This window comes from Heterodontus francisci, chromosome 16, assembly GCF_036365525.1.
Source record: "Heterodontus francisci isolate sHetFra1 chromosome 16, sHetFra1.hap1, whole genome shotgun sequence".
Lineage (NCBI taxonomy): Eukaryota > Metazoa > Chordata > Chondrichthyes > Heterodontiformes > Heterodontidae > Heterodontus > Heterodontus francisci.
The window spans coordinates 61327454-61340377 of record NC_090386.1 but is presented as its reverse complement, the minus strand read 5'-3'; the positions used below and the strand labels follow the sequence as shown (position 1 = coordinate 61340377).

Below are 12924 nucleotides of genomic sequence, written 5' to 3'. Positions count from 1 at the left end.
CCCCTATGCTCTCTGACCTACATTGGCTCCCAGTTGAGCAATGCCTTTATCTTAAAATTCTCATCCTTGTTTTCAAATCTCTTCATTTCCTTGACCCTCACTATCTCTGTCATCTCCTCTAGCCGCACAGCTCTCCAAAATATCTGTGCTCCTCTAATTCTGGTTCTTGAGCATCCCCCATTTTTAATTGCTCCACCATTGGTGGCTGTGCCTTCAACTGTCCAGGCCCTCAGCTCTGAAATTCCATCCCTAAAACTCTCTGCCTGTCTACCACTCTTTCTTTCTTTAAGATATTCTTTTAAACCTACCAAGCTTTTGGCCATCTGCCCTAATATCGTCTTATGTGGCTCAGTGTCAAATTTAGCTTTATAATGCTCCTGTGAAGCACCTTGTCTGTGTTGTATTATGTTAAAAGAATGATATAAATATAAGTTTTTATGATGCAATGGCAATGACTATCACTATTTTTAAATGCCACAACATTACTGAATACAGTATATGTGGTGAATAACACAGACAATTGTTTTGTTATTATCATAGATGCTACATATTGGCCAATGAGACTGTTCAGTGTGACAAAGATCTGTACAAATCACTCCAAGCATGGAAGGATCACAAATTACACATTGATCATGAGGTTAGTTACGGAGAAATAATTAGTAACATATTTCACATGGAAGCTTACCAAACCAGTGAAAAATGTAAATAATTTCAGTCATCTCAAAATTAATTATGAATGTTTATTATTCTTGCCATGCAAAATGTATAGTTTAGAATATTTTATGTATTTTTTAACTTTATAATTCATTTGTACATTTGCATTGAATTTGCTAAATGTCTAACTGTAAATTCTGCTCTCAGTCTGAGATAAGTTGCTGATTTGCAGTTAAATGTAATGACTCAAAGCAAAAAATAATCTTTTGCAAACAAGAACTATAATTGAATTATGTCAGTTATTTTCACAATTCTATAAATTAATACAGTAAATAGTTTCAGTGAAAAACCCTACACTTCAAAATGCTTGTTTTCTGATCACACAGATAGCTTTAACTAGGACCAGAAAGCTAGAGGAGACAAGTATAAAGTGAGCAAGCCTCAAGCAAGACTTCAGATTAGCAGTGACTTTTTCCCCAGAGTAGTAGATACATGGAATAAAGTCCCAGCAGTTAATGCTATGTCAGTTACACCTTTAAAAAGGGGCTAGATGAATACTTGGTGAAGAAGAGGATCAAAGGTTATAGGTATTGATAAGGATGACAAAATATTGTCTGGAACCATATTAACCTAATCTTGGTGAGGCCACCAGAATGGTGCCTGGGGATTGTAGTCAGCCAGTGTTGAATGATGTAGATTGCAATTGTTAAACAGATGTCTTGGGGTTTTGCTTGATTACCTTTGGGCTTCAGGGAAGAATTTTCTGGAGTATTACCTTCTTGATATAACCTCTGGCTATTCCTGCTCTCAATTAAATAACTTGGATAGGGTACATATCAAGGCAAGCTCAGTTTGATGGGTTGAATGACTTCCTTCTTGTTTCAAGTTTTCTTATTCTATTCAAGGGTTGGCACATTGTTTTCAATGTAATAAATAGAAGTTTGCTTTGTACAATCTGCACCACACAAAAGCTTATTTTTAGTGGTTGAATGCTATAAGCAGGTAATCCTCCCTTTACCTCTGTCCTTAGATTGAAACCCTCCAAACTAAAATAAAGAATTTACGAGAGGTCAGGGGTCACTTGAAGAAAAAAAGACCTGAAGAATGTGACTGTACAAAGATGAGGTTCGTTTTGGAATTGCAGTTTCCTTCACTAGAATAGTCTTCTTTCCATATACTAACTTTCATATAGGCTTCCCAAATATATTCAATGTAATGAGGGCATTTTGAGCAATTGATTGACTTTTTTTTATCATTAAAGCTTATCGCATGTGGCTTTGATTTAATAGTTTTCTCTCTTGCCCCACCACGCCCATTTTTAGTGTTACTTTTTCTCTACTCTTTTTGTTTGGTTCTGTCAAGCATTTCCCGTACTGAGAGTAGACAGGGTTGAGCTGAGCCAACGTGACAAACAACTAGGAAGTGCTAAGAGTTGTCTGGGTTGGTTTATGTCTCACCCTTCCCTGATGAGTTCACCACATGAACTTATGTCATACCACGACATGGCACCGTGAGTTATAATCCAGGCCTCTTTGTGTTAAATAGGCAGCAAATTTCTGCAGGGCACGGCAGCCTCCTTCCAGTGTGAATCTGCCAGGAGGGCAATGGCAGAGGTGGAATATTGGCTGGGACCTGGATACACTGGATTCTGACCTATGCTACTGATATCTACCAGGGCCTGTTTCAGGCAGATCCTCAGTCCACCCAAACATGACCAGAGGAGATGTTTGCAAAGAAGGGAATTCCCACTTTTGGGAATTTAATCAGTCTGGCCTCTTTATCAAGCATTCTGTACATTTAGTATACCAGTCAAAGCAACCACTTTTTATACTAATGGAGTCTAATAAAATATTTACTAAGCTGGTTGCACTATGGCCTGCCCCCCTTTTCCCACACTCCCCCTCCACTCCTTTTCTGGCTGACCCCCAAAGTAATGCAGACACTCACCTAACAGATATACTGATTAGGTGACCTCTTCTCACACGACATTCTTAGATAGGTCAGGAGGTAACCAGTGGCCACTGTAATGTACTTCAGCTGGTGGAAAGGTTCTGTGCGTTTCAACACCAGACAGTATTTATAAATGCATTTTTCTAATATGAGGAAGAATGGTAAAATACAAATAAGTGTCTCTGATTGCAATCCTTTGTTTCATAATGCAATTGAATTCCATATTGGGCATGACTTTCCCTGTGGGCTTCAGGGCCTCAACATCAGGGTCAAACAGGGGTCAGAAGCCTGCATTGTGTGGGGAATAGTCACCCGAGTGTGATTTTTCCCCAAATTGGCCAATTTGTAGCCAAAAGGTGGGCTCACCATCCAATTAAGGATGGCAGGCAGGCTTTTGAAGCTGGAGAGCCAATAAAAGGCTGCCTTTTCAGGTAAGAGAAAGAGAATACGCTTCAAGATGGGTGCGGTCTCTCTCCAACATTTTAAACTCCTCCACAGCACAGCCTGCAGCTGAAGCCAGGCAAGGGGAGAGGGCCTGAAAGCTTTCTGTGAGTGCTAGCCCCCAGTCTGCTGCTGGGAGGCTGTCTCCAGGCAGCTGGACTGTTCCTTGACCCCTCCGGGTGCTCGGAGGCCAACTGGAAAATTCCAATCAGCCTCTGACAATAGGCCTTAATTGGCCTTTAACTAGCGCAGTTGGCTACCCTCTGCTTGTGTGCAGGTAGCCCTGCAGCAACCTCCCCCCTCCCCCTCCATCTTGCCTCCGAGAAAATGGCCTAGGGGTGGAATGGTGCTGGGAAACTGGCACACCAGCCGGCAACGTGAATTTTTGCACCCATCCGCCTCTGTTTTTGCCTCTATCGGGGTCTACAAAAAGTGCCCATTAAGTTTGAAAATGGCATACTTGAGTCCTAAACAAGTGCAAAATACTGTGCACGCTGGAAATCTGAAATAAAGACAGAAAACACTGGAAATATTTAGCAGGTCTGGCAACATCTGTGGAGAGAGCACCAGAGTTAATTTTTCAGGTTGATGACCTTTCATCAGAACTGGGAAAAGTTAGAAATGTACTATGTTTTAAGCAAGTGAAAGGGAGGGAGGGAGAGTGGAAGAGAGATTAAATGACAAAAAAGTTAGTTGTGCAGGGCCAAAGAGAGTGGTAATGGGACAAGAAAAGAAATAAAGAAACAAAAATGTGCTTGGAGGAGGTGTGAATGGCAGAATGATGAACAGTTTCCATCTCAAAGCAAAAACAAGGGAAAAACAATGCTAAGACTGAAACCTGCAAAGAAAAGGAAACAAAACGGGGACAGATATAACAGTCTGAAATTGTTAAACTCAGTGTTGAGTCTATATAGCTGTAAAGTGTCTAATCGAAAGATGATGTGCTGTTCCTCAAGCTTACATTGAGTTTCATTGGAACACTGCAGTAGACCAAGGTTGGAGAGGTCAGCGTGAGAACGTGTGAGGTCACCTGTCATTTTAATTCTCCACTTTGCTCTCAGGCTTTTTGTGGGGGAAAGAATTTAATGATAAGGTTTAATATTGTGATTGACCATTTACACACTTATTCACTTTGTATATAAAATGTGTTTTTGCCGTCCTCTTTGTGTTCTTTGTTGTAGTTTTTCCTCTAAACATAAGGGAATGAAAGGAAAGCTCAGGCACAAAGGAGCTAATCATCCCTTCAAGTAAGTCTTTTATTAACTCAGTAACTAAGGAATGTGCTAACATAGAGGTCCCAAGCATCCAGCGGCATCTTCCAGAACATCAGATCCTCTGCACTTCAAATAAAGCTCTCATTTATTGTAGACCTATATAATTGGCAAACTGTTGCTCTCCTTGATCCTACTTTGACTTTTTCTAACTTCTGTCGAGCAGCGTGCACATACTCAGCATTGTTTTTGGGGGAGGTGGGTGTCACTGTCTCCCAATCACCACAAACAATTGGCTCAAAAACCCTAATGACTATATTTATTAGCTTCAGCTTCAAACCAGTATCCCACAGACCTGATGCAATTAAATGGGGAAGTTTCACAAACAAATTTGTTGAAAATCAAACACATTATTAAATGGTGGTGTTTGGAGTTGTTTATTTACAGTAATCTGAAATCCTCATCTAATTTTTAGCAAATTGAAAATATGTTATTGCTTCTGTGATGCTGTGATCTTGTACCACATGCTAGCAGTTAGCTGCTTTCAAGTTAAACTGCTATAATGTGTGGAATAATATTTTGGTTATTAAAGATTTGAAATGATGCAGCTGTTTCTTTCTATAACACACTGGACTAAAAATTACTGTTGATGATAACAGCGAACAGAAGATCATCGTACAAACATGTTATGCATTCATCCACTATCGTTGACAACAGTGATTTTAGCCTGTCACAGAACTGAGCAAAATTTCAAGAATATGGGAAATATTCACTCTAGCGTGCCGAACTTAAAATGAAACATATTTACATTCAAATGATCTGCTGTCCTGTCAGAGAGTGCCATGTGTCTCACGCCATGAACCAGAATGTAAATGGGCTGTGGAAAAACATTTGAAATAGAATTTTCAAGTCCTCAGGGCATATTATGGTATATCTTATACTTCATAACATGTAAAGAAATCAGTTCCTTGATAACCAGCTAAATGACCTTGCTTTACCATTCCACATTTAAATACAATTCTTCTTAGTATTCAGCAATCCTAAAAAAATATTTTATTAGCCAGCTCCAACACAAGTTTATAAACCTGTTTATAGAAGTCAGGAGGAGGCAGACGTGTCCTCCTGACTTCCTGCTCTCCAGCAAGTGTTCCTGACTTGGAGACAGAGAACAAGGTGTCTTCTGAGATTTTCAGTTGGCCAGGTGCCAACAAAGACACTGGGCTGGAATTTGGTGGCGTTGCGAATCTTATAGTGTGCAGGGTAAGTTAGAATTTTTCCTTCAGCTCAAAAATGTTTTAGCCTGGAAATGCCTGCTGATATTATGGTGTAGCAAAGGCAACTGGGCATCTGTGACTTTAGTGAACAACAGGACTAACAATGGTTCAACATTTTTAAAATCTTCAACAACTATTTACCACCTGAAGGAATGAAGTCCCAAACTTTTAATTGTTCACTTTCTGGGCAAGAGAGGTTGATTGGCAATCATGAACAATTATCACATTGTTAAAAGTATACCTTATGCTATTAATTACAAGACTTATTTTCTGTGGCAAGTTTAAGGAATACAAGTTGGATGTCCAAAATCCGGAACCCTCAGGACCGAGATGATGCCGGATTTCGGATTTTCCCAGATTTTGGACAATAAAGTCAGGTAGCCTATCATAGGCCAAATTCATTGAATAACAGATACATGAAATAAAGTATACAAAAGAATAAATAATAATGCACACATAAAGTTTGAAAAAGAATAAATAGGTTTTTTAATAAACTTTACAGTGGTCAGGTGGTGGGGGGGAACGGCTCGCCCACCTGAGGCCAATCAAGGCCCTTAAACGGCAACTTAACAGCCACTTAAGGGCCTTCTCCCGCCTCCACGGATATTTTACACGTGGCAAGGATGCATGCTGGGGACGTGAAAGGCAGCCCAGCAATAGCTCCCAGCCTTTCCGTGTGCCGGGGGGGCTGCCATGGCAGTCGGGCACAAGGTAGCCGATTGAGGGCTGCCCCTGCCTCCCAATCCACCCCGGGACCTGACGCCCCCCCACTCCCACCCCCACCCCCACCCCCCAAACAACCAGATCCCCCTGGTGAGGCATGCCCAACTTACCTTCACTCCTGACTCCATGTCTTCGGCTGGGCTGCAGTCCCAGCAGTGGCCACCATTCCCGGTGGCACTGCTGGGACTAAGAGCTGCTGGTCTGTTGATTGGCCGGCAGCTCACTGTGGCGGGACTTCCTCCCTCAAGTGGGTGGAATCCCTGCCTTGGGACACTTAAAGCCCGGATCCCGTAAAATGCGGGACAGATCCCTGGGCTAGGCGGAAGCGGGTTCGCCACCGACTTTTATGTCGGTGGTGGATTCCCGTCTGCCTAAGGTAAAATCCATGCCCATTGTGTCTCTAGTATGGGTAATTCCAGAGCCATGGCTAATTCCACCGGTTGTTGTAGGGCTACCTTTTGCTCTGGTCACCTCCCCATTCTGGTTATTTAAATAGGGTTAGGTGTACTAGATAATAGGGCCTGAGATGGATGGCTCTGATGTAAATAGTTGCATGTTAAGATCATGCAGTTCTGGGTAATGTTCTAAATAGCCTGAGATGTGTGGATGACACCATTAGTGAAAGACAATTTGTCATGTAGCATTAATCGAGATCCTAATTGCTTATAAGATGATTCCCTTTGACAACTATCATTGTTGCAGATTAGCCTGAAAACGATAATGGTTTATAATTGCATTGAAAAAATGTGAGCCTGTAATTTGAGTGTGACATAATTAGGCCAACAGTGATGCAGTGCTGTTTTTTCCTGTTCTCCCTCCCTGTGATAAAAGACTGTGCCTCTTTAAAATATGCTTTAGGTCATGTTTAAGTGTGAAATTGTTAATTAAAAAGATCAATCTGTTACATTTTTTTCTGACGAAGACTGATGAGAGAGCAGACAATGAACCCTTTTACCTATCTTCAGTATTTTCTCTCCACCTGGACCCCTCCCTCCGGCCTTTTACCCTCTCTTGATCGTTTCATTGAGAATTGCTGACGTGCCACTCGCAGTCTCAATTTCTCTCCTCCTCTGTCTCCCTCTGAACTTGCAGTACTCCGTTCTCTCAGGTCCAATCCTAACATTGTTATAAAACCTGCTATCAAGGGTGGTGCTGTTGTTGTCTGGCGAACTGACAGGGGCTAAAGGGCAACTCTCTGACACTTCCTCCTACCTCCCTGTGTACCATGACCCCACCACCAAACATCAAGCCATCATCTTCAGGTCTGTCACTGATCTCCTCTCCTCTGGAGATTTTCCCTCTATTGACTACAACCTCATAGCTCCCAACTTCGAAGAGCCTGTTCTTCCTCCTTCCCAAGATCCACAAACAGGACTGCCCTGGTAGACCCCTCATTTCAACCTATTCCTGGTCCACTGAACTGATTTCTTCCTATCTTGACTCTATGGTAGCCTGGCAGCTGAGGCCATTTTTTAATTGAAAAGTTTTACAAGCGCTGAGGCAGTGCCTCAAGATGGAGGCACCCTCTCTCTCTCTCTCTTATCTCTCCAGCTTCGAAAACCCACCGACCATCCTTAATTGGACAGCGAGCACACCCTCTGGGCACTGAGAGAAGGGAAAAGCATTGCTGAGTGACTGCTACTGACACACTGCAGGGTCGGGGCCCCCATTTGACCCCAACCTCAGGGTCCCAACCCAAGATCCTGTCTGTTAACTTTGTTTCTAGCTCCACAGATTCCGCCTGGCCTGCTGAATATTTCCAGCATTTTCTGTTTCATTTCAGATTTCCAGCATACACAGTATTTTGCTTTTGTATTATTATTGGTGAGAGAGAATGTTAGGTTCAGAGAGCAAGTTGGAGTGTGAGTGATGAATCGTTGGGTACAGCAGAAGTTATTAGTTCAGGAAGTCGTAAAAAGGGGAGGGCAAGCAAGCAGGATGTGGTGACACTTGGTAGAGAGTTTTAACAAGATGTGTTTATGAGCTATTTCGATCTGGAAACTGTGCTTGTATAATGTGTTGTGCATTGAAGCTGAAGAATGTTTAAAGCTGCACTGCCATGGAGGATGAACTCTGTAATTGTAAATAAAGTGACTTAATTTCCACCTGTCAATGGTGTTGTTTTACAACTTGTCTCCCAGGTGTAAAACTGGTGCTGTGGATTGGTTGCCTAGGAAGAAAACACCTGGTTTTCATTTTCATTTTCACTGATTTCTATGGAAATTGGGCAGCATCTAAAATTGGCAGCCATTCTGTAACATCAGTTTTATGCCAGGGCAAGTTAAGAATCTATCCCAATATGTCTGAAAATTCCAGTAAAACAATCATTCAACAACATTAAATCCAAATAGATTATATATAATTATATTATTATGGTGATTATTGTGATTATTTTCTAGACTGACACAATTATGCCATTGAAAAAATAGTTTCACAAGCCTGCCAAATCACTTTGCTAGTTCCTCCAGCTGTTTTCCAGGAATAGAGTCACAAATTAGCCATAAATATTCAGCTTGATGACAGTGAGAAGCCGATTGCATTAAAATAATCCAAACATTTAAATTGTTTTTTTTAGAATTCCAATAGGTTACATGTGAAATTATCTGGTTGAAAAATAAAGCCAGAAAAATAAACTCTTGATACCTTCAGAATGTTACCAGAAAAGTTAGGCAAAAAACTGAAACAAAACTAAATTGTCACTCCCATCCAGACATCTATACATCCTTTATTATGCTATCTGGAATGATTATATTATAATTGATTTCCATGTATTTAAACAATTGAATATCTAAGAAGTTCAAGCCATCATAGGGTCATAGAGTCATTACGGCACAGAATGAGGCCATTCAGGCCATCGAGTTCATGACTGCTCTCTGTAGAACAGTCTAGTTCTATCTTGCTTTATCCCCGTGGCTCTTCAAGTTCTCATCCAATTTCCTTTTTGCTCTGCTTCCACCATCATCTCTGCTTCCACCATCCCTATAGACAGCAAATTTGAGGTCATTACCACTCACTGCGGAAAACAGTTCTTCACGTACCACCTGCATCTCTTGACCAAAACCTTAAATCTGTGTCCCCTAGTCCATCAGCTAATGGGAACAGCTTTTCTTAGTCTACCTTATCTAAACCTGGGATTATCTTGTACACTTAAATCAAATCTCCCCTCAATCTTCTTTGCTTCAAGGAAAATTACCCCAGCTTCTGCAATCTAACCTTGTAGCTAAATTCCCTCATCCCTGGAACCATTCTGGTAAATCTCCCCTGCATTCTCTCAAGGACCTTCTCATAGTTCCTAAAGTCTGGTGACCAGAACTGGATGCAATACTCTAGTTGTGGCCTAACCAGAGTTTTATAAAGATTCAGCATAACTTCCCTGCTTTTGTACTCAATAACTTTATTTATGAAGCCTAAGATCCCATATGCTTTGCTAACTACTCTTTCAATATGTCCTACCGCCTTCAAAGATCTATACACATGAAACCTCAGGTCCCTCTGTCCCAGCATACTCTTTAGAAATGTGCCATTAAGTCTACATTTCCTCTCCCTATTCCTTCTGCCAGATTGCATCGTCTCACAATTCTCTGTATTAAATTCCATCTGCCACTTGTCTGCCCATTCTGCTAGCCTATCTATGTCCTCCTGTTGCAGTCGATTTGTATCATCCTCATTGTTGGTCACACCTCTAAGTTTGGTATCATTGGCAAATTTTGAAAGTTTACTCTGTATTCCAATATCTAAGTCATTTATATATATCAAAAATAATATGGGCCCTAGCATTGGGGAACACCACTGTCTATCATCCTCCAGTCTGAAAAACAATCATTTACAAACAATCTGTCCTTAAATCAAATTTTTATCCAAGCTGATGCTGTCGCTCCTATTCCATGAGTCTCAATTTTGTTAACAAGCCTTTTATGCAGTAATTGATGAAATGCTTTCTTAAAATCCATATGGACAACATCCACTGCATTTCCTTTCTTTGTTACTACATCAAAAAATTCAATTAGATTAGTTAAACACCATCAGCCTTTTACAAATCCATGCTGGCTCTCCTTATTTAACTTAAACCTCTCCAAATGCCTAATGATTTTTTTTCTCTGATTACTATTTCTAAAATCTTACTGACTGTTCATGTTAAACTCACCAGCCTGTAGTTACTAGGAATGTCTTTACATCCTTTCTTGAATAAGGGTGTCACATTTGTTACTCTCCAATCCTCCGGAACCTCCTCCATATCGAGGAAAGATTAGAAGATTATGGCAAACCCTTCCATTATCTCCAACCCCACTTACTTCAGCAACCTGAGATACAAACAATCTTGACCAGGTGACTTAACCACTCTGAGCATAGCGAGCCTTTCCAGCCCATCCTGCCCATCAGTTTTCACCCCATCTATTACCTCTACCATCTCCAATTCTACCAATAATTTGTCAGCATCCTCTTCCTTAGTAAACACCAATACAAAGTACTCATTAAGTATTCTAGCCTTGACCTGTGCCTCTAAGAATATATCGCCATCTTTGTCCCTAATAGGTCCCACCCACCCCTCTTAATACCCACTTACTATTAATCTGCTGATAGAAGATTTTTTTGTGTTACCTTTTATGTTAACTGCATGTTAATTTAACTTTTTAGGCCTTATGAATATCTGAAAACATTAATCCTATGGTTACTGATTGCAATAAGTAAAAGACCAAATAAAATTAACTATGAGGGATAAATTTGGTGGGTAATTAGAAATGAAAGTGTCTAATAGCATGCAGTAAAGCGATTTAGAATATTCTGAGCTTTCGTTCCCTATTTTGCTTCTAACTGCAGGAAAGGAAGCCAGGATAAAAATGAAAATGTCTGGATGTTTAAAGACGAGAGAAAAAGGAAGAAGCTGCGAAAAATGCTGAAGAGGCTGAGAAATAATGATACGTGCAGTATGCCTGGCCTCACCTGTTTCACACATGACAACCAGCACTGGCAGACACCCCCATATTGGACATGTAAGAGCAGAGGGCAGAAGTAGAGGCCAGCTGGACTGCATATAACCAGACCTACATAAACCAGAGTTGCCTAAAACATGTTATAGGTTCCAATAGGAAACCTGTAAGAGAACAAGAATAATTTGTAGGAGGCCCAAAAGAAAAGAAGAAAACATAGAAAATGGCCTAAGGTGTTTCATGTGGGAGCAAACTGATGCTGAGGAATAGTGAAAGCACCAAGAGAGTGCACCAAAATCATGGCTTTAAGAAGACTTCAAAAGGTGGGGAGAGGGATAGCAAGGTGGGAGGTTTAGAGATGAGTTCCAGAGAGTCATGTTGAGGTGAGTTACACCGCTGCCACTAATAGTAGAATAGAGTAAGGATGGTGCACAGAAGACTAAAGTAGGAAGACTGAAAGGCACAGAAGTAGACAAAGTTGGCAGAGGTTATGGAGGTAGTATAGGATGAGGTTTTGAAGGGATTTGTAAATGATGAATGACTCTCATGGGGAAGAGGGAGCCAATGGAAGTTAGTGAGGCTGATAGACAAGTATGATGCAGTGCAGATAAAATGCAAGAAGTGGCGTTTTAACTAAACTGCACTTTGTGCAGGATACAGATTGGAAACCCAGCAAGAACAGAATTAATGAAGTTTAAGAATAACATGGAAAAGTGCTTCAATGGCAGTGGAAGTCAAATAGAGACAGATAGTGATGTTGTGGAGCTGGAAGTAAACGGGTTTGGTGATGGAAAGAATATGGGGTTCAAAACAGAACTGTGAAGCTGTCCATCATTTAATTTGGCCTGACTGAGATGACAAGAGTGTAAAGATTTTGGTAGGAGCTGAATAAAACGATTTTGATCTTCTCAATATTCAGTATGATTTGAGGAAATATTAGTTCATTCACAAGCTGATATTGCATAGACAGTCTGAAATGCAGAGATGGTTGTAGATTCAATAGAAGTAATAAGGTAGAGGTGGGTGCCAACACCACATTATCTGGAAACTGATATTTCTTTATCAATCTTATCTCTTGTTTTAGTGGGACCATTCTGTGCTTGTACCAGTGCAAATAACAACACCTACTGGTGTTTGAGGACCTTCAATGAGACCCACAACTTTCTGTTCTGTGAGTTTGCCACTGGTTTCCTGGAGTACTTTGACCTCAACACAGACCCTTACCAGGTAAAATGGATCATTAGCTGTAAGGAGAGTATTTGGAATGTAGAGGTTATGACATTGAATGAAAATTGCTCGAATCACCTGGCAGGGAGGATTTTCACAAAAGCTGGCACATTGCAACAAAATCTGTGCTGTTTGTACTCATTGTTCTCTTGCACACTTTTAATTGTTAAATGCTCAAACTGATGTGGAAACTGTGAGTGGCTAAGCAGTAGTTATTGCATGAAAATAATTTTCATTATTGTTCCATTAATTGACACTAGTTTCATGATGCTCTGCATTTCAGCAAATCCCTCTAACAGCAAACAGTGATGTTCGAGGTGGTCTGCTGCACATTCTCGAATACCTCTGTAAGTTGCTCATGGTGACGCTAAGGTTGAACCTAATACTTTGCGCTCTTGTATCGACTTGAATCTAAAGACAGGCCCAGTTGGATACCAATCCCTTGATGGTGGTATCCTACGCCCTGCACTTGCTGCTGCTCAATCATGAATATCAATTGGTGCCCCTTCTCAAAGT

General features: G+C 40.9%; 1 protein-coding gene across 2 annotated transcripts in view; it reads left to right on the top strand.

Annotated features, from left to right (window-relative positions):
- Positions 1–12924, top strand: part of LOC137378138 (extracellular sulfatase Sulf-2-like) — a 367355-nt gene that overhangs the window by 340850 nt on the left and 13581 nt on the right. The window contains exons 14-18 of one of the 2 annotated variants that reach the window (XM_068048256.1): positions 541–637; positions 1685–1779; positions 4227–4292; positions 11072–11244; positions 12266–12408. In XM_068048256.1, coding sequence (XP_067904357.1) covers positions 541–637; positions 1685–1779; positions 4227–4292; positions 11072–11244; positions 12266–12408 — 574 coding nt within the window. The remainder of the gene's footprint in view (positions 1–540; positions 638–1684; positions 1780–4226; positions 4293–11071; positions 11245–12265; positions 12409–12924) is intronic. The other variant, XM_068048257.1, reaches the window with a different exon arrangement.